The 22,097-nt window shown below is 51.3% G+C and overlaps 1 protein-coding gene across 2 annotated transcripts in view; it reads left to right on the forward strand.

Annotated features, from left to right (window-relative positions):
- The window catches only part of cnbd1 (cyclic nucleotide binding domain containing 1), a 427,576-nt gene that overhangs the window by 166,931 nt on the left and 238,548 nt on the right, over positions 1–22,097 (forward strand). For both annotated transcript variants that reach the window (XM_072468635.1, XM_072468636.1), the window contains one exon: positions 4,584–4,730. In XM_072468635.1, coding sequence (XP_072324736.1) covers positions 4,584–4,730 — 147 coding nt within the window. The remainder of the gene's footprint in view (positions 1–4,583; positions 4,731–22,097) is intronic.

Below are 22,097 nucleotides of genomic sequence, written 5' to 3' on the forward strand. Positions count from 1 at the left end.
AAATGGCTAACTTCTGATTAGAATGGCCAAACCCCGATTTAAAATGGCGAACGGAAGAGGCTGATGGCAAAATCAGCCAACAGGACTCAAACAGACAGCTACAGGTAAAACAGTGGGGAAGCCAGACCGAATCGATACCTGCAGCCATCATCATAACAACACCCCAGCCATCTGCATATTAATCAGCAATCTCCGGGAACAATTGATACAAAATAGACACACAAAGCCAACCCAGACCTTTCGGCGCCAGCAGGAGCTGACACAGAGAGGTAAACGACCACCCCTCGATCAAGGCATCGTTCCAGCATTGGAGAATATCGAACCAAGTCTAATCATTTGCAACCAGGTACAAGGTCCGCCCCGAGAGGCGGGAAACCCCTTGGGACCATAAGAATAGGGGCCTAGTTCAATTCGACCCTTCTCCTCCCGGCTGCACCCTTCACCCTTCTTCTCCTCTCTGCACCCTTCGAAACCCTTCTGCTGACCTTCTACAACAGCCGCTAGAATCGTAAGTCTTACTCCAATGATCGCTACAAGATAGACACTCCTGACTATCGACCTGTACCAGCTTTGAATCCCGCAGGCTCAGAACCCATTCGAAAGGCCATTTGTTTCCCTGACCTGGTGGGCCATTTCCAAAGTTAAGTATTGGTCTGTTAGTTGTAGGAAGTAGCTTAGAAGTAGAATTAATGTTTAAGTATTAATTGCTGAATATAATAAATGAGCGTTGATTTAACTCTTACTAAGCGGTGTGTTGGATTATTAATCATTACTCAGACTTGAACCACGTGGCGGTATCAGAAAGATACCTGGCGACTCAACAGCAAAGGTGACAGAATAAGAGCAATTAAACTAAGGCTAAAACGAGCAACAGGAGTATGATGGAATATTCCCCATTTGCCTGGATGAGTGCAGCTCCAACAACACTCAGGAGACTTGGCAGCATCCAGGACAAAGCAGTCCATGTAATTGGCAAATCACCCACCGCCTTAAACATTTATGCACTCCACCATGGATACACAGAGTCAGCAGTGTGCATCATCTACAAAATTCACAGCAGCAACTGACCATCAAAGCGGCAAAGTATTTTGCCTCTTTTCTAACAGCAGAAAGCACTTAGCTGCTTTGATGCGATGAGGGGCTGTTAATCATAGCACAAGTGTTTATACACATTGTGGTTAGCATCAAGCGTGAAGGGAAAGACAAAACCAGCTCAGTCTGAACCACTAAACTGCCAATCACAGGCTAGTTAAAGATGTTCCTCTGTGAAATTGAATGGATGTTTTGCATTTCAATAAGAAAGGGAAAGTGTTCCTGTAATGTTTCTTCACTGGACTGCCTGGACTGCTCTTTAGTTGTCAGGCAGAGCAGTTCAGGCTGAGGAGGCCACTTTACTGTTAACCAAATCAGACTAGCAGTTCAGCAGAGGGCTACCTCAGATCACCATGCCAAAATAAGTGGCGGGAATGTGTATCATTTTTCCAATTTTGTGGAAGGGTTATATCCTAATTATCAAATAATTAATGTGTTCTAAAGACCATAAGATATAGAAGCAGAATTAGGCCACTCGGCCCATCGAGTCTACGCCGCCATTCAATCATGGCTGATATTTTACTCATACCCATTCTCCTGCCTTCTCCCCATGACCCCTGATTGATCAAAAACCTATCAACAGGCGTCAGAATGTGGCGACTAGGGGCTTTACACAGTAACTTCATTTGAAGCCTATTTGTGACAATAAGCGATTTTCATTTTTCATTTCATTTTTTAAATCTCTGTCTTAAAGACACTCAGTGATTTGGCCTCCATAGCCTTCTGTGGCAAAGAGTTCCACAGATTCATCACCCTGTGGCTGAAGAAATTCCACCTCATCTCTGCTTTAAAGGACCATCCCTTTAGTCTGAGATTGTGTCCTCTGCTTCTAGTTTTTCCAACAAGTGAAACATCCTCTCCACGTCCACTCTATCCAGGCCACGCAGTATCCTGTAAGTTTCAATAAGATCCCCCCTCATTCTTCTAAACTCCAATGAGTACAGACCCAGATTCCTCAACTGTTCATCATACGACGACAGGCTCTTCATTCCAGGGATCATTCTTGCGTACCTCCTCTGGACACTTTCCAAGTCTAGCACATCCTTCCTTAGATACAGGGCCCAAAACTGCTCACAATATTACAAATGGGGTCTGACCAGAACCTTATATAGCCTCCGAAGTACATCCCTGGTCTTGTATTCAAGCCCTCTCGACATGAATCTAACATTGCATTTGCCTTCCTAACTGCCGACTGAACTTGCACGTTAACCTTAAGAGAATCGTGAACAAGGATTCCCAAGTTCCTTTGTGCTTCCGATTTCCTAAGCATCTACCCATTTAGAAAATATCTATGCCTCCATTTCTCCTTCCAAAGTGCATAACCTCACATTTTTCCACATTGTATTCCCTCTGCCACTTCTTTGCCCACTCTCCAGCCTGTCCAAGTCCTTCTGTAGCCCGCCTGCCTCCTCAATACTACCTGCCCCTCAACAGATCTTTGTATCTTCTGCAAACCTAGTAACTGTGCCTTCAGTTCCTTCCTCCAGATCATTCATGTATATTGTGAAAAGTTGTGGTCCCAGCACCGACCTCTGAGGTACACCGCTTGTCACCGGCTGCCATCCTGAAAAATACCCCTTTATCCCCACCCTCTGCCTTCTGCCAGTCAGCCAATCCTGTATCTATGCCAGGATCTTATCCTTAACACCATGGGCTCTTAACTTATTTAACAGTCTCCTCTGCAGCACCTTGTCAAAGATCTTCTGGAAATCTAAATAAATCATGTCCACTGGTTCTCCTTTGTCTAACCTCCTTGTTACTTCCTCAAAGAACTCTAACAGATTTGTCAGTCATGACCTCTCCTTGACAAAGCCATGCTGTCTCAGTCCTATTTTATCATGCATTTCCAAGTACTCTGCGATTTCATCTTTAATAATGGACTTTAAAATCTTACCAATGACCAAAGTCAGGCTAACCAGCCTATAATTTTCCATCTTCCGCCTCCCTCCCTTCTTCGACAGCGGTGTTACATTTGCCACTTTCCAGTCCTCTGGGACCCTTCCTGCCTCCAGTGATTCCTGAAAGATCACCACCAATGCCTCCACAGTCTCCTCAGCTATCTCTTTTAGAACCCTGGGGTGTAGTCCGTCCGGTCCAGGTGACTTATCCACCTTCAGACCTTTCAGTTTCCCCAGAACCTTCTCCTTAGTGATGGCCACTGCACTCACCTCTGCCCCCTGATTCTCCTTGAGCTCTGGCATCCCACTGGTGTCTTCCACCATGTAGACTGATGCAAAGTAACTATTCTGTTCACCTGCCATTTCTTTGTTTCCTATTATTACTTCTCCAGCCACGTTTTCCAGTGGTCCAATGTCTATCTTTGCTTTTCTCTTACCTTTTATATATTGAAAAAACTCTTCCTAACTTCCTTTATATTACTAGCTAGCTTGCACTCATACTTCACCTTCTCTCCCATTATTGCTTTTTTAGTTGTCCTCTGCTCGCTTTTAAAGGCTTCCCAATCCTCTGGCTTCCCACTAATCCTTGCCACTTTGTATGCTTTTTCTTCACCTTTTATGCTGTCCTTGACTTCCCTCGTCAGCCATGGATGCCTTGTCCTCCCCTTAGCCTTGTTTCCTCCTCCTTGGGATGAATTTCTGTTGTGCCGCCCGAATAACCCCCCAAAATCCCTGCCATTGCTATTCCACAGTCTTCCCTGCTAACCTCCTTTTCCAATCAACTCTGGCCAGCTCCTCCCTCATGTCTTTGTAATACCCTTATTTAATTGTAATTCCGTTACATCTGATTCCAGCTTCTCCCTCTCAAACCTAAGGGTTCCTTCACCTTAAGTTCCCTAATCAAGTCTGCCTCATTACACATCACCAAATCTAGAATTGCCTGTTCCCCAGTCAGCTCTGTCACAAGCTGCCATAAAAAAACATCTCATAGACATTCCACAAATTCCTTTTCTTGGGGTCCACTACCAACCTGCTTTTTGATGGAGGTTACTTGATATGATGAGCAGCTCCAGTGATATGTTTTTGGTTCACATTTACAGCAGTTGATTGCTTTTTGTTCATAGTAAATGGAAAGAAAAATAAAGAACTTGCATTGACTAGTGCCTTTCCCAAGCTCAGGTCGTCCTTTAAATATCTTTTAAGTGTTGTCATTGTTCTAAGGAAACATAACAGCCAATTGCACATAGGTTTCATATATAGCGACAAGATGATAATCTGCTTTAGCAACTTTGTTTGAGGGTTAAATATTGTAAAAGACATCAGGGAGCTCTTCAAAATAGTGCCTCGCCTATCTAAACATCTCGGCTAAAAATCAGCTCGGACAATATAGTTCTCCCTCAGTGTTGCACTAAAATGCCTGCCTGAAATACGTGCTTCAGGGCTTGTTAATTTGGTTGCAAGTTTTGACTGAATATGTTTCTCACTGGATTTATCAATATACATCTAAATTAGAAAACTGATTAAACTATGGATAAACTTTTGGAGATGACAGTTTATATTTACCTTCAAATTTCTGCTTTTTTTTGTAAGTAGCAGGTACTACAAGAAACCAAGTATAGCTGAATCAGTAAGTGATATTCATGCTCACAGGAAGAAACTACTGGACAGGAAAGCCATGGAGGACATACCGCGACATTTCCAGAAAAAGATTAAAATCCTAATTAAGATACTCAAAAAGCTGTAAGTACCATTATTAGAGAATGAGTTGAATAACAGTTGTTCTTCAAGCATTGATTTAAAAAAATGCTAATTTAATAAAATTAATCAATTATTTCATTTTAAATTTGTTACAAATTTGCTGAGAATTAAATTCTGAAGCTTCCCATATGTTTGTAGCAAATCATATTGTAGTTGCCATGATCACTGTTAATATTGTGATGTTTTAAAAGTACTTCTTGTGCAGCAGAACTGCACCTCACAGAAGTTGGATTAAGACTGTCCAAACAGGAACTGTATCTGCATCCATTTATTTGGAATCAAATCTAACTCCTGGAGATGAAATGTCAATGTTCTGATTTAGCGTGCTGAAGAACTCTGCTGATGCATGTAATAACTTTTGAATGAACTAGTTCAACATGATTTGGAAGTACGAGTTGAAAATGAAAAATGAAATGAAATGAAAATCGCTTATTGTCACAAGTAGACTTCAAATGAAGTTACTGTGAAAAGCCCCTAGTCGCCACATTCCGGCGCCTGTTCGGGGAGGCTAGTACGGGAATTGAACCGTGCTGCTGGCCTGCCTTGGTCTGCTTTAAAAGCCAGATCTTTAGCCCTGTGCTAAATGAGTTAACTGCTATAAGAACATAAACATAAGAACGAGGAGCCATCTGGCCCCTCGAGCCTGCTCCGCCATTCAATGAGATCATAGCTGATCTTTTGTGGACTCAGCTCCACTTTCCGGCCCGAACACCATAACCCTTAATCCCTTTATTCTTCAAAAAATTATCTATCACCTTAAAAACATTTAATGAAGGAGCCTCAACTGCTTCGTCGGGCATGGAATTCCATCTGCCAGATCCTAGCCCATTCAATTAACCTATCCAAATTCCTCTGCAGACTTCCGGTATCCTCTGCACGTTTTGCTTTCCCACTCATCTGAGTGTTGTCTGCGAACTTGGACACATTGCCTTTGGTCCCCAACTCCAAATCATCTAAGTAAATTGTGAATAACCCTTTGGGTGAAGAAGTTCCTCCTAAGCTCAGTCCTAAATCTACTTCCCCTTATTTTCATGGCTATGCCCTCTAGTTCTGCTTTCACCCGCCAATGGAAACAACCTGCCCGCATCTATCCTATCTAATCCCTTCATAATTTTATATGTTTCTATAAGATCCCCCCTCATCCTTCTAAATTCCAATGAGTACAGTCCCAGTCTACTCAACCTCTCCTCGTAATCCAACCCTTCAGCTCTGGGATTAACCTAGTGAATCTCCTCTGCACACCCTTCAGCGCCAGTACGTCCTTTCTCAGGTAAGGAGACCAAAACTGAACACAATACCCCAGGTGTGACCTCACTAGCATCTTATACAATTGCAGCATAAACTCCCTAGTCGTAAACTCCACTAGCAATGAAGGACAAAATTCCATTCGCCTTCTTAATCACCTGTTGCACCTGTAAGCCAACTTTTTGTGACTCATGCACTAGCACACCCAGGTCTCTCTGCACAACAGCATGTTTTAATATTTTATCATTTAAATAATAATCCCTTTTGCTGTTATTCCTGCCAAAATGGATAACCTCACATTTGTCAACATTGTATTCCATCTGCCAGACCCTAGCCCATTCAATTAACCTATCCAAATCCCTCTGCAGACTTCCGGTATCCTCTGCACATTATGCTTTACCACTCATCTTAGTGTCGTCTGCAAACTTGGACAGAGTGGGCGGGATTCTCCACTCCCACGCCGAAGTGGCCGCGCCGTCGTGAACACCGTCGAGGTTCACATTGGCGCGGAATGGCCCCGGTCCCGACCGATTCAGGCTCCGACAATGGGCCAGGATCGGGGCCGCGTCATCTACACGCGCCAGGCCTTGTCGCCGTGTAAAAGCGTCGCCGCATAGATGACGCGGCCGGCGCCGCATAACGGGCATCATCCGCGCATGCACGTGTTGGCCGGCGCCAACCCGCGCATGCGTGTTTGCCGTCCTCTCTAAGTCCGCCCCACAAGAAGATGGGGGACGGATCTTGCGGGGCCGCGGAAGGAAGGAGGTCCTCCTTCAGAGAGGACGGCCCGATGATCGGTGGGCACCGATTGCGGGCCACCCCACATTTAAGGTAAAGTCCGGTGCAGGACCCCCCCTTGCCCCCCTGCAGGCCGCCCCTCCAGCGTTCACGCACCGCTCACGACTGCAGCGACCAGGTGTGGACGGCGCCGGGGGGAACCTCCCGTTTTGGCCTGGCCGCTCGACCCATCCGGGCCTCAGAATAGCGGGGGTGCCGGAGAATCGACATTTTCGGTGTCTCCGGCGATTCTCCGGCCTGCGGCCCGCGAAACCCGACCGGGCCATTCCCGCCGCTTGGGAGAAACGCGGGAGCGCGTCGGACCGGCGTCCCCGGAAATTTTGGCGGCCCAGGCGATTCTCCCAACCGGCGTGGGAGTGGAGAATTGCGCCCAGTGCCTTTGGTCCCCAACTCCAAATCATCTATGTAAACTGTGAACAATTGTGGGCCCAACACTGATCCCTGAGGGACACCACTAGCTACTGATTGCCAACCAGAGAAACACCCATTAATCCCCACTCTTTGCTTTCTATTAATTACCAATCCTCTATCCATGCTACTATTTTACACTTAGTGCCATGCATCTTTATCTTATGCAGCAACCTTTTGCGTGGCACCTTGTCAAAGGCTTTCTGGAAAACCAGATATACCACATCCATTGGCTCCCCGTTATCTACCGCACTGGTAATGTCCTCATAAAATTCCACTAAATTAGGTAGGCACAACCTGCTCTTTATGAACCAATGGGACAATTTCCATCCAGGTGCCTCGCTATTTCTTCCTTGATGATAGATTCTAGCATCTTCCCTACTACCGAAGTTAAGCTAACTGGCCTATAATTACCCGCTTTCTGCCTACCTCCTTTTTAAACAGTGGTGTCACGTTTGCTAATTTCCAATCCGCCGGGACCACCCCAGAGTCGAGTGAATTTTGGTAAATTATCACCAGTGCATTTGCAATTTCCCTAGCCATCTCTTTTAGCACTCTAGGATGCATTCCATCAGTGCCAGGCGACCTGTCTACCTTTAGCCCCATTAGCTTGCCCATCACTACCTCCTTAGTGATAACAATCCTCTCAAGGTCCTCACCTGTCATTGCCTCATTTCCATCAGTCACTGGCATATTATTTGTGTCTTCCACTGTGAAGACCGACCCAAAAAACCTGTTCAGTTCCTCAGCCATTTCCTCATCTCCATTATTAAATCTCCCTTCTCATCCTCTAAAGGACTAATATTTTCCTTAGCCACTCTTTTTTTGTTTTATATATTTGTAGAAACTTTTACAATCAGTTTTTATATTCTGAGCAAGTTTACTCTCATAATCTATCTTTCTCTTCTTTATAGCTTTTTAGTAGCTTTCTGTTGCCCCCTAAAGATTTCCCAGTCCTCTAGTCTCCCGCTAATCTTTGCTACTTTGTATGCTTTTTTCTTCAATTTGATACTCTCCCTTATTTCCTCAGATATCCACGGTCGATTTTCCCTCTTTCTACCATCCTTCCTTTTTGTTGGTATAAACCTTTGCTGCGCACTGTGAAAAATCACTTGGAAGGTTCTCCACTGTTCCTCAACTGTTTCACCATAAAGTCTTTGCTCCCAGTCTATCTTAGCTAGCTCTTCTGTCACCCCATTGTAATCCCCTTTGTTTAAGCACAAAACACGAGTGTTTGATTTTACCTTCTCACCCTCCATCTGTATTTTAAATTCCACCATATTGTGATTGCTCCTTCCGACAGGATCCCTAACTATGAGATCATTAATCAATCCTGTCTCATTACACAGGACCAGGTCTAGGACCGCTTGTTCCCTCGTAGGTTCCATTACATACTGTTCTCGGAAACTATCGCGGATACATTCTATAAACTCCTCCTCAAGGCTGCCTTGACCGACCTGGTAAACCAATCGACATGTAGATTAAAATCCCCCATGATAACTGCTGTACCATTTCTACATGCATCCGTTATTTCTTTGTTTATTGCTTGCCCCACCATAATGTTACTATTTGGTGGCCGATAGACTACTCCTATCAGTGACATTTTCGTCTTACTATTCCTGATTTCCACCCAAATGGATTCAACCTTATCCTCCATATAGCACCGATGTCATCCCTTACTTTTGCCCAGATACCATCCTTAAATAACAGAGCCATACCACCTCCCTTCCCATCCACTCTGTCCTTCCGAATAGTTTGATACCCTTGGATATTTAACTCCCAGTCGCGACCATCCTTTAACCATGTTTCAGTAATGACTACTAAATCATAGTCATTCACGATGATTTGCGCCATCAACTCATTTACATTATTTCGAATACTACGAGCATTCAGGTAAAGTACACTTATGTTGGTTTTTATACCTCTGTTTTGAATCTTAACACCTTGATCTGTAACCTTTCCTAAGTTATTTTTCCTCTGAACTTTTCTCCTAACTTTCCTTGTCGTTGAACCCATATCTTCATGTAACAACCTGCCGCGTCGCTTTCGATTTATGTTTTTACTTCCCGTTTTATTCCTTTAAGTATTACTGGACCTATTCACTGAGCTCCCCTCAGTCACTGTGCCTTCTCCTGTCGCCCTTTTTGATTTTTGACTGTGGCTTCTCGGCCTTACACTTTCCCCCTTACTGCCTTTTGTTTCTGTCCGTTTTACTACCTTCCAACTTCCTGCATCGGTTCCCAGCCCCCTGCCACATTAGTTTAAACACTCCCCAACCGCTCTAGCAAATAGCCCCCCTCGGACATCAGTTCCAGTCCTGCCTAGGTGTAACCCGTCCAGTTTGTACAGGCCCCACCTCCCCCAGAACCGTTCCGAATGCCCCAGGAGTCTGAAACCCTCCCCCGACACCATCCCTTCAGCCACGTATTCCTCCTAGATATCCTGTCATTTCTACTCTGACTAGCATGTGGCACCGGTAGTAATCCTGAGATCACTACCTTCGAGGTCCGATTTCTTAACTTCCTTCCTAGCTCCCTGTATTCTGCTTTTAGGACCTCATCCCTTTTTTTACCTATGTCGTTTGTACCGATGTGTACCACGACCACTGGCTGTTCACCCTCCCCCTCCAGAATGTATCTGCTCCGAGCCATCCTTGACCCGAGCACCAGGGAGGCAACACACCATCCTGGAGTCTCGTTTGCGGCCACAGAAACGCCTGTCTATTCCTCTTACAATTGAATTCCCTATAACTATTGCACTGTCACACATATCACCCCTCCCCTCTGCAGCAGAATCAACCATGGTGCCATGAGTTTGGCTGTTGCTGTTTTCCCCTGAGAGGCCATTCCTCTCAACAGTATCCAAAATGGTTTATCTGTTCTGCAGGGGAATGGCCACAGAGGATTCCTGCACTACCTGCCTCACTCTCTTGCTCTGTCTGGTGGTCACCCATTCCCTTCCTGCCTGCGGAGTCTGAGCCTGCGGTGTGACCCCCTCTCTATACGCGCTATCCACGATGCTCTCCGACTCGCGGATGCTCCAGCCGCTGCTCCAGCGCTCAAACTCGAGCTTCCAGGAGCTGTAACTGGAGACACTTCCTGCACACATGCTGAGCCTGGGGACTGGAACTGTCCCCAGCCTGCCACATGGAGCAAGAGGAGCAGACCACGCCTTGGAGCTGCCCTGCCATGAATTATTCCTTTAAATTAAACCTTTGAAATTAAACTTTCGAAAGATGTTTTTGTGTCAGATCAAATCCAATCCCCGTGTACTATTTAAATAGATTTTTTTTAAAAACTGAGTATTTATCCCTCTTGATCTGACAACAAATTAAAAATAGTTATTTAATTGAAATTTAAAAAGTTATTTAAATCAAATTAAATATAGTAATTTAAATCAACCCAAAATAGTTATTTAAGTCAAATTTAAAAATTTTTAAATAGTAATTCAAATCACCTTAAAAATGGTAATGTAAGTCAAATCGAAACTAGTATTTAAATCAGTAACTCCAGATATTCAAATTTATCCCAGTCTACCTTTCAGCCAATCAGATCACAGTGTCGTGTGATGTCACAATACCTTTTTTTTTAAACAAACAAACAGCTGTCTTACCCGAGAGTGATCTTTACTGAAGACTCCCCCTCTCTCTCTCCGTGCTCTTTACTGAAGACTCCCCCTCTCTCTCTCCGCGCTCTTTACTGAAGACTCCCCCTCTCTCTCTCTCTGCGCTCTATACTGAAGTCTTGCCCTCTCCTTAACCCAATCTTTCTTTCATTCTCAATGGCCTGGAATTTTGCTCCTGAGCCTGGAGCGTAGAGTCACAACATTTCTTGGCCCTGCAAACCGACTTTGGAGAAAGTGTCCACAATGATGGGGTGAGTAATAACATGAATTGAGCCTGCTGCCCCCCCGGAAAGTGTTTGGAGGCAGCCAAAGTGGCTCTCGGGTTCCAGGCTGTGTGATAGCTTGCTCCGGTGCTGCGAGGCTTTGTCATTGCTGTTAAAAAAACTTTTTTTTTAAACCCTTCAGCACTCACCCCCTCACTCCACTACACACTCCCCAAGCTCCATCCATACTGATCCATGCCAACTCATGCCCTATCACCTTTTGCCATGACACCATCCATGCTGACTCATCCAGTATCCACCATTGGGCAGACCTTAGGACCCATGCTGAGATGAAATAAAATAAAGTTCTAAGAGTCTGTTGATGACTTCACAGGTCGAGTATCCTTTATCCAAAACCCTTGGGGCTGATTGTATTTTGGTTTCAGATATTTTCACGTTTCGACAATATATATGACAGGCCGAGCTTACAATAGCCTAAACCTAGACTAGTCGTAGTCTACAAATACTAGGTTGTTTCTCTATTTTATAACTCTCACACACCGTACTTCCTACCTGTTAACGCTTATTACACCTGAAATATAATATTACATTGTTTTATTAACATTCAAATTGATTGCATTGCCTTTCAAAAAATGTTCAGCTTTTGGATGGGTTTAGTTTTCGGATATAAGAATAAAAGATATTCTACTGTATTTTAAAAAATCACTCATTCACAAGAATCTACTCATGATATTTACATTCCTTCAAATGCTTAATCCTCTATAAAACAAATGTGTCATTCAAGTGCTTAATCTCTTATAGAAACAAGTAATTGTATTCATATCCCTATATTAAATGCTTCATAAACCGAGCGATGTTGGCCACCGATGTGGGGGCCGCTGCCCTGCATGTCGCTCCGTGTGTACCGGTGCCACATGTAGTTCCAAGACTCCTGGACAGGGCATGCAGAAGGAGACTGAGGATGAGCCGGGAAACCGTTGGCCGTCAAGGTTACAGTCGCCCTAAACTTCTATGCGTCGGGGTCGTTCCGGTTGCCGAGTGGGGACCTGTCCGGCATCTCACAGGCGTCGGTGCACAGGTGCATCCGTGCCATGACTGACGCCCTGTATGCCATTGCAGACCGGTACATCCAGGTCCCCGTGGACTGCGCCCACCAGAATGCCCAGGCAGCGGGGTTCGCTGCTGTCGCCAGGATACCCATGGTCCAGGGGGTCATCGATGGGACGCACGCCGCCCTGCAGCCACCCGCGGATAACAGGCCAGTGTTCATGAACAGGAAGGGCTACTACTCCATGAACGTGCAGGTGGCCTGTGACCACCAGATGAAGATACAGCACGTCTGCGCCCGGTACCCGGGCAATGTACATGAGTCCTTCATGATGGCACAATCTGTGATCCCCGACATGTTTGAGGGACACTGATGACGCCTATACGGAGGGCACGGACCAACGCGGAGACTCGCTACAATGAGGCCCAATGTGTGACCAGGGGTGTGGTCGAGAGGTGCTTTGGGCTCCTGAAGGGGCCCTCCAATACGACTCAAGGAGGGTCGGCCACATCATTGTGGTCTGCTGCGTCCATCACAATATAGCCCAGCAGAGGGACGATGTGCTGGAGGTAGAGGCGGGGGAGGTTCAGGAGGACGGGCACGCCTCTCCAGATGAGGAGGAGGGGGAGAGGCGGGACATGGGGGCTGGACATGGGCGGGAGGCAGCATGACGCCACCGGCAGGGCCACCGACGGTTTAATAGCCGCACATTTCACCAACTAGAGAGGGGGTTCTCTGATGCTAAGGGGCACGGACACCACAACATGGCACCACCTCACCACCGACCACACTCACCTCCCCCACCACCGACCACCCTCCCCTCCCACACCACCGACCACCCTCCCCTCCCCCACCACCGACCACACTCACCTCCCCCACCACCGACCACACTCACCTCCCCCACCACCGACCACCCTCCCCTCCCCCATCACCGACCACACTCACCTCCCCCACCACCGACCACACTCACCTCCCCCACCACCGACCACCCTCCCCTCCCCCACCACCGACCACACTCGCCTCCCCCACCACCGACCACCCTCCTCTCCCCCACCACCGACCACACTCACCTCCCCCACCACCGACCACCCTCCCCTCCCACACCACCGACCACCCTCCCCTCCCACACCACCGACCACCCTCCCCTCCCCCACCACCGACCACACTCACCTCCCCCACCACCGACCACGCTCACCTCCCCATCACCGACCACCCTCACCTCCCCCACTACCGACCACACTCACCTCCCCCACCACCGACCACCCTCCCCTCCCCCATCACCGACCACACTCACCTCCCCCACCACCGACCACACTCACCTCCCCCACCACCGACCACCCTCCCCTCCCCCACCACCGACCACACTCGCCTCCCCCACCACCGACCACCCTCCTCTCCCCCACCACCGACCACACTCACCTCGCCCACCACCGACCACACTCACCTCCCCCACCACCGACCACCCTCCCCTCCCCCACCACCGACCACACTCAGCTCCCCCACCACCGACCACCCTCCCCTCCCCACCACCGACCATCCTCCCCTCCCCCACCACCGACCACCCTCCTCTCCCCCACCACCGACCACACTCACCTCCCCCACCACCGACCACACTCACCTCCCCCACCACCGACCACCCTCCCCTCCCCCACCACTGACCACACTCACCTCCCCCACCACCGACCACCCTCCCCTCCCCCACCACCGACCACACTCACCTCCCCCACCACCGACCACACTCACCTCCCCCACCACCGACCACCCTCACCTCCTCCACCACAGACCACCCTCCCCTCCCCCACCACCGACCACACTCACCTCCCCCACCACCGACCACCCTCCCCTCCCCCACCACCGACTACACTCACCTACTCCACCACCGACCACACTCACCTCCCCATGCGGTTTTGGCCTGGGTGGCATGCATGACCGGTACCACTCCCTGCTCCTGCATCTGCAGGTGCTGGAAGCCGGCTGTCATCCCCTTGTCTGGTCCCTGGGTCACTGACTGCATCGCCTCTATGGGTGGGAGTAGAGATTCCAGGAACCCGGGACCTATCTGGGCGCCAGCTGGTTGCTGGGGCCGGGCTGCCCTCTGACCGTCCGGTCCCTCGGTTGCTCCTACCGCCACCTGCTGAACCGGATCGGCTGTGTGGTGCTCACCAGTAAGTGTCACAGAAGCCTCCTCACTAATGATCTCAACCGAGGTGATAGTCTCCACGATGGTGGAGGATGTAGGTGATAGCATTGCCAGAGAGTCTAACGCAATGTCCTCATTGGACCTGAAGTCTGGCGTCCCCTGTGTCGGTGTGTGCTGTGTTGCCGTCCCCTGTGTGGTTGTGTACTGTGTGTCCATCCCCTCTGTTTCTGTGCCCTCTGTTTCTGTCCCCTGTGTAGCTGTGTCCTGTGTTATGTGGCCTGTGTAGATGTGTCCTGTGTTGCTAATTGTGTTTCTCTTTATTTGGCTCTGAGTATGGCGGCCAATATGGTCGCCTTCCTTAATTCTAATTACGTTTTGCTCTCAAGTCGCCAGGTATCTTTCGATACCGCCACAAGGTTCATACCAAATACTGATCAAAGACTCAATACACCAGTTAGTTAGTTCAAAGTCAAATGCTTATTTATTTACACACACACAGTTAAATATTCTAATGCACAAATACTACAGACTAAACTATCACTACTGCTAAAGCCTATAATTAGCTTTGGGCACCCACTCAGTCAGGGGAACAATGGCCGTTGTTCGGTTCTGAGGCTGCTGGGGTGGAACTGTTATGGGATAACAGCTAAGGTCGTCTGTCTGGTAGCGTGCGTTGACCTTGGACTTACTTGTTCTGATGTTGCTGTTGGGCAGGTCTCCGTTTAGTGAGAGCCGGAGCCACAAGAGAGCGATTCTCTCTTGGGGGATCCTTCTTATACCCAAAGGGGCTGCGCGCGCTTTTGGGCGGACCTTGAACTTGGCCCCAATTAATTGGGCCGTTTCTCAATCGTTCCTATCGATTTTCTCCAATAAAGGGGTGTGTGCCCTGGTGGCTGGGCGTGTCCTAGGTGGCTGTTGGCCTGCTTTCTTTCGGTCTCTTCTGGCACCGGGGTGTCTGCCTTAGTATCGTTTACTTAAATGTTACTCTTTTGTCCCCGGAGATGGCCCATTAGTATGCTAATGGGTTTGCAGCTTTGGTCTTGTCTAGGAGCTGCGGCTCCAATAAACAGACAAACCCTGAACCTGCTTGTTTTCTCAGTATTGTCAATTTTCCCTGCAATCTTTGCAAAGTGTCCATTTTGTAATCGGGAAGTGGCCATCCCAGATGGCTACAATGTGTCCTATGTAGATGTGTCAGGTGCAGGGCTGTTGAGATGGCTGGCCTCCCCGTCGGTGCTTGCGTCCCTGGGAGTACCGGCCCTGGCACTGGCTGGGGGCGGGGGGCACCGGATGGGCCCGGAACATCACCGGCTGGTCCTGTAAGACACAAGACAGCATGTATGGTTAGACCGACGGGCGGGGGTAAGGGGGGGGGGTGGGTGAGCGGGTTGTGGTGAGGGGTGGTTGGGTGTGAGGGGGTTGTGGTGAGGGGGGTTGTGGTGAGGGTGTTGGGGGGGTTGTGGTGAGCGGGGGCTGGGGTGGGGGTGTTGTGGTGAGGGGTTGTGGTGGGGGAGTGGGGTGGGGTGTTGGGGTGAGGGGGGGTTGTGGTGATGGGGGTGGGGTTTGGCACATGTGTTGTGAGGGGCCACGGGCAGGCAGGGGCGAGTCTCACTTGGTGACACACCTCGGCATCGGCAACCTCCTGATCCTCGATTCCGCCAGCGAAGTCAAGTGCCCTCTGCTCGGTCATGGTGAGGGGACAGAGTTCAGGTGCTGCCCCCACAGTCACCTCCCGCTCCCTGTGGTTATGGCCATTCTTATCCTGGGAGGGCACACAAACATCAACAGTGGTGGGTACTCACCCTGGCTGCCCTGAGTCGGTCGTGCATCTTCTTGCGGCACTGCTCGCCTGTCCTGACAGCCGTCCCGATGGCACTGACTGCATCGCCCACCTCCACCCATGAATGCCAGATGGCGGCGGCTGCTATCCTGTTGCCGGGTGCGGGGTACAGGACCCCCCTCCTCTGCTCCACGGCGTCCAAGAGGGTGTCCAGCTCTCCCTCCTGAAATCTCGGCGCTGCACGGCGGGCGGCCATCCTCCATGCGACGGAAGTGTTTGGGGCGGATCTGGCTTTAAGGCGCTGCAGCATCGCGTCAATGACACGATGCCGCGTATCGGTGGCCGCTGCCTCAGGCGATTCCCGCGGCGCCCGTGCTGGCTCCTTGTGGGCTGTTGAATCGGTGGGCCTGAGGGCCTGTTGACACCGTCGGAAAACTCTACGGTCTTTACGACGGCATCAACATTTAGCCCCATTATCGGAGAATCCAGCTTAGGGTGCCCCAAAGGAGACTTCCATTCTGCTGTAGAAGGTGTCCCCCGCCCTCCACCTTGCACTCTAGACATCCCATAAACTCTGGCGAGCAGAGTTAGATCCTCAAAAGTAGTCAATAAATAAATTAAAGAAATGTAATAATGACAGCCTTCTTCTGTATGATTAAATAATTACTTCTATTGTCCAGCACGAATAAAATGAGGCAGCCTTCATCTGATTTTGGATCAGCAAAAGTTAACAAAGGATTGCAGATGGAGTATGCTGTTAATGGGACCTGATAGACAGGTTTTGTACAAGATTGTCTCTTGAAGGTAGTGCAATATGTCCATTCGGGACCCATGGCAAAACTAATGTGGGAAGGGCAATTAGAGCAAAGATATGTATGGGCGGGATTCTCCGACCCCCTACCGGGTCGGAGAATCACCGGGAGGCAGCGTGAATCCTGCCCCTGCCGGCTGCCGAATTCTCTGGCGCCGGGGATTTGGCTGGGGTGGGAATCGCGCCGCGCCAGTTGGCGGCCGCTGGCAGCGGCCTCCCCAGTGATTCTCCGTCCAGCGATGGGCCGAGTGGCCGCCCGTGTTCGGTGTATGTTACGACAGGTACTTACCAGCTGGACCTGGCTGCGCGGGCAGCCTCCATGGTCCTCGGGGGGGGGGGGGCGCGGGGGGATCTGGCCCCGGGGTGTGTGTAGCGCACAAAGACTCCGAGAGATGAATAGAGTGAAGTCGATGAGCCTTTATTAAGCGTGTCTATTCCCCCGCAGCTCGATAGTAGAATGGCCTGCGGGGGAGGACTCCGGCTTCTTATACTCCGCCTTCAGGGCGGAGCTAGAGGTCAACGGCCAACCAGGACCCAGGATCTGTCAGCCAATGACATTAGGGCTTCCAGTCCCATATGACCCCTAATACATACTACCACATTCACCCCTTGTCAAAAATGAACCCGGCAGGGTGATGCTTCGCATGGTGGTAAGGGTTTACAGGGCTGGTCCTGGGAGGAAAACATTCATATGGCAATGCAGTATGTACAATTTTGTCCTGTTTCAACTATTTACAGAAGGTATCGGGAGAAAAAGCAAAATGTTTTTGTGAAAAGTCCATATATTGATTTAGATCGACGCCACGAGTCGGTCGGGCGGTCTGGTCGTCCGTGTCGATCGCCTCGGCCCCGGTGGTGGTGGTGGTGCTTGTTCTGGTGTTGTCGTCTCCGGGAGCCTTACGGTTTCAGCTTGGGCTTTATTCTTGGTCGGGCCTGAGGGGAGGGGAACCGATCCTCCTGGGAAGGGGGCGGTCGCGGGGTGCGGCGGTGGCAGGAAGGGGGGGTGTTGGGTGAATGGTGTCGGGGGGGTGTGTGTGTTGCCGGCGGGCGCCAGATCCCGCAGGGAGACCGTGTCCTGTCGGCCGTCGGGGTACTCCACGTAAGCGTACTGCGGGTTCGCGTGGAGGAGGTGAACCCTTTCGACCAACGGGTCCGCCTTGTGTGCCCGCACATGCTTTCGGAGCAAGATGGGTCCTGGGGCCGCCAGCCAGGTCGGCAGCGACGTTCCAGAGGAGGACTTCCTAGGGAAGACCAGGAGACGCTCACAAGGCGTTTGATTAGTGCTCGTACATAATAGCGACTGGATGGAGTGGAGAGCGTCCGGGAGGACCTCCTGCCACCGTGAAACTGGGAGGTCCCTGGACCGTAGGGCCAGTAGGACGGTCTTCCAGACCGTGCCGTTCTCTCTTTCTACTTGCCCGTTCCCCCGGGGGTTGTAGCTGGTCGTCCTGCTTGAGGCTATGCCCTTGCTGAGCAGGAACTGGCGCAGCTCGTCACTCATGAAAGAGGACCCCCTGTCGCTGTGGACGTATGAGGGGCAACCGAAAAGTGTGAAGATGGTGTTCAGGGCTTTAATGACTGTGGCCGCGGTCATGTCAGAGCAGGGGATGGCGAATGGGAAGCGGGAGTACTCGTCCACCACATTAAGGAAGTATGTGTTGCGGTCGGTGGAGAGGAGGGGCCCTTTGAAATCCAGACTAAGGCGTTCAAAGGGGCGGGAAGCCTTAATCAGGTGCGCACCATCCGGCCTGAAAAAATGCGGTTTGCATTCTGCGCAGATGTGGCAGTCCCTTGTGACTGTACGGACCTCCTCTAAAGAGTATGGGAGGTTGCGGGACTTGATAAAGTGGAAAACCGAGTGACCTCCGGGTGGCAGAGGTCCTCGTGGAGGGTTTGGAGGCGGTTAATTTGTGCGTTGGCACATGTGCCGCGGGATAGGGCATCGGACGGCTCGTTCAGCTTTCCGGGACGATTCAAGATCTCGTAGTTGAAGGTGGAGGCTCGATCCTCCACCTTAAGATCTTGTCGTTTTTGATTTTGCCCCGCAGTGCATTATCGAACATGAAGGCTACCGACCGTTGGTCGGTGAGGAGCGTGAATCTCCTGCCGGCCAGGTAATGCCTCCAATGTCGCACAGCTTCCACTATGGCTTGGGCTTCCTTTTCCACTGAGGAGTGGCGGATTTCTGAAGCGTGGAGGGTTCGGGAGAAAAAGGCCACGGGTCTGCCCGCTTGGTTAAGGGTGGCCGCTAGAGCTACGTCGGAGGCGTCGCTCTCGACTTGGAAGGGGAGGGACTCATCGATGGCGCGCATCGTGGCCTTTGCGATATCCGCTTTGATGCGGCTGAAGGCCTGGCAAGCCTCTGTCGACAGAGGGAAGGTCGTGGTCTGTATTAGAGGGCGGGCCTTGTCTGCGTACTGGGGGACCCACTGGGCGTAGTATGAAAAAAAACCCAGGCAGCGTTTCAGGGCTTTTGAGCAGTGCGGGAGGGGAAATTCCATGAGGGGGCGCATACGTTCGGGGTCGGGGCCTATTATCCCATTGCGCACTACGTAGCCCAGAATGGCTAGCCGGTTGGTGCTAAAACGCACTTGTCCTCGTTGTACGTGAGGTTCAAGGCTTTTGCGGTCTGGAGGAATTTTTGGAGGTTGGCGTCGTGGTCCTGCTGGTCGTGGCCGCAGATGGTTACATTGTCGAGATACGGGAACGTGGCCCGCAACCCATGTTGATCAACCATTCGGTCCATCTCCCGTTGGAAGACCGAGACCCCGTTTGTGACGCCAAATGGGATCCTTAGGAAATGGTATAATCGCCCGTCTGCCTCGAAGGCTGTGTACTTGCGGTCACTTGGGCGGATGGGGAGCTGATGGTAGGCGGACTTGAGGTCCACGGTGGAGAAGACTTTGTATTGGGCAATCCGATTGACCATGTCGGATATGCGGGGGAGAGGGTACGCGTCTAGTTGTGTGTACCTGTTGATGGTCTGGCCATATAGTCTATGACCATCCTTTGCTTCTCCCCTGTCTTCACTACTACCACCTGTGCTCTCCAGGGACTATTGCTGGCCTGGATTATGCCTTCCTTTAGTAGCCGCTGGACTTCGGACCGAATGAAGGTCCGGTCCTGGGCGCTGTACCGTCTGCTCCTAGTGGCGACGGGTTTGCAATCCGGGGTGAGGTTCGCAAACAAGGACGGGGGTTGCACCTTGAGGGTTGCGAGGCCGCAGATAGTGAGTGGGGGTATTGGGCCGCCGAATTTGAACGTAAGGCTCTGTAGATTGCACTGGAAATCTAATCCCAGTAATGTGGGGGCGCAGAGTTGGGGAAGGACGTGTAGTTTGTAGTTTTTGAACTCCCTCCCCTGCACCGTTAGGGTAACTATGCAGGAACCTTTGATCTGTACGGAGTGGGATCCTGCAGTTAGGGAAATCTTTTGTGCGCTGGGATAGGTGGTCAAGGAACAGCGTCTTACCGTGTCGGGGTGGATAAAGCTCTCCATGCTCCCGGAGTCGACTAGGCATGGTGTCTCGTGCCCGTTTATTAGCACCGTTGTCGTCGTCGTCTGGAGTGTCCGGGGCCGAGCTTGATCGAGCGTTATTGAAGCGAGACGTGGTTGTAGTAGTGGAGCGTCTTCCTCGAACCCCGTGGAGCCGTCGACACTGGGGTCCGTTGTTGCCGTCCAAGATGGCGTCGGGGATGAACAAAATGGCTGCCCCCATACATCGCACATGGCTGGGGGTCACAAGATGGCGGCGGGGGTGGACAAAATGGCCGCCCCCATGCGTCGTACAGGTCTGGGGTGGTCCAAGATGGCGGGGCCCTTCCTCCCCTCATGGTGGCCGGGACCCAAAATGGCGGCATCTGCGGGTCGCACATGGGGCGCTGGGGGGTTGGGGAGCGTTCGGACCACGCGAGGCTCCCTCATCTCTGGGGACAGCGGTGGTCGGGACCCAAATTGGTAGCGCCGGCGGGTCATACGTGGGGACGGGGGGGGGGGGGTTGGGGAGCGTAAGCGGCGTGCAGGGCTCCCTGTTCTCCCGGAACCGCGGTGGTCGGGACCCAGAGTGGCTGCGCCTGCGGGTCGTACATGGGGCGCTGGGGGGGGTTGGGGAGCGTAAGCGGCGTGCAGGGCTCCCTGTTCTCCCGGGACAGCGGCGACCTCGCGGGACCGGCACACAACCGCGAAATGGCCCTTTTTCCCGCAGCTCTTGCAGATAGCTGCGCGGGCCGGGCAGCGCTGCCGGGGGTGTTTTGCCTGGTCGCAGAAATAGCAGCGGGCGCCCCCGGTGCGACTTGGCGTTTGGACCGCGCAAGCATGTGGGGTGTCCGTGGGGGGGGGGGGGGTGGGTTTGTCACGACGGGTACGTACGGAGCCCAATGGGCTGCCGTGCGGTCGGGGCCGTAGGCGCGGGTATTCCGCGCGGCCACGTCTAGGGAGGCTGCTAGGGCCCGTGCCTCTGAGAGTCCTAGCGACTCTTTTTCTAGAAGTCTTTGGCGGATTTGGGAGGAATTCATACCTGCCACAAAAGCATCGCGCATTAACATGTCCGTGTGTTCATTTGCGTTCACCGAAGGGCAGCTGCAGGCTCGTCCCAAAATCAGAAGCGCGGCGTAGAATTCGTCAATCGATTCTCCGGGACTTTGCCGTCTCGTCGCGAGCTGGTAGCGAGCGTAGATTTGGTTAACTGGGCGGACATAGAGACTTTTCAGTGCTGCGAACGCCGTCTGGAAATCCTCCGCGTCTTCGATGAGGGAGAAAATCTCCGTGCTCAACCTCGAGTGCAGGACCTGTAGTTTTTGGTCTTCTGTGACCCGGCCGGTGGCCGTTCTGAGGTAGGCCTCGAAACAAGTCTGCCAGTGCTTGAAGGCTGCTGCCACGTTCACTGCGTGTCTATTCCCCCGCAGCTCGATAGTAGAATGGCCTGCGGGGGAGGACTCCGGCTTCTTATACTCCGCCTTCAGGGCGGAGCTAGAGGTCAACGGCCAACCAGGACCCGGGATCTGTCAGCCAATGACATTAGGGCTTCCAGTCCCACATGACCCCTAATACATACTACCACAGGGTGCCCCCATGGTGGCCTGGCCCGTGATTGGAGCCCACCGATCCGCGTGCGTGCCTGTGCCATGGGGGCAGTCTATTCCTCCGCGCCAGCTGGTGTACCGGTCCGCGATGGCTGGTGTGGAGATGAACCCCCCTGCGCATGGGCTGGGATTACGCCAGCACACGCTGGCTCTCCCGCACATGCGCCAACTCGCGCCAGCCGGCGGAGGC

This window comes from Scyliorhinus torazame, chromosome 11 (genome assembly GCF_047496885.1).
Source record: "Scyliorhinus torazame isolate Kashiwa2021f chromosome 11, sScyTor2.1, whole genome shotgun sequence".
Taxonomy (NCBI): Eukaryota; Metazoa; Chordata; class Chondrichthyes; order Carcharhiniformes; family Scyliorhinidae; genus Scyliorhinus; species Scyliorhinus torazame.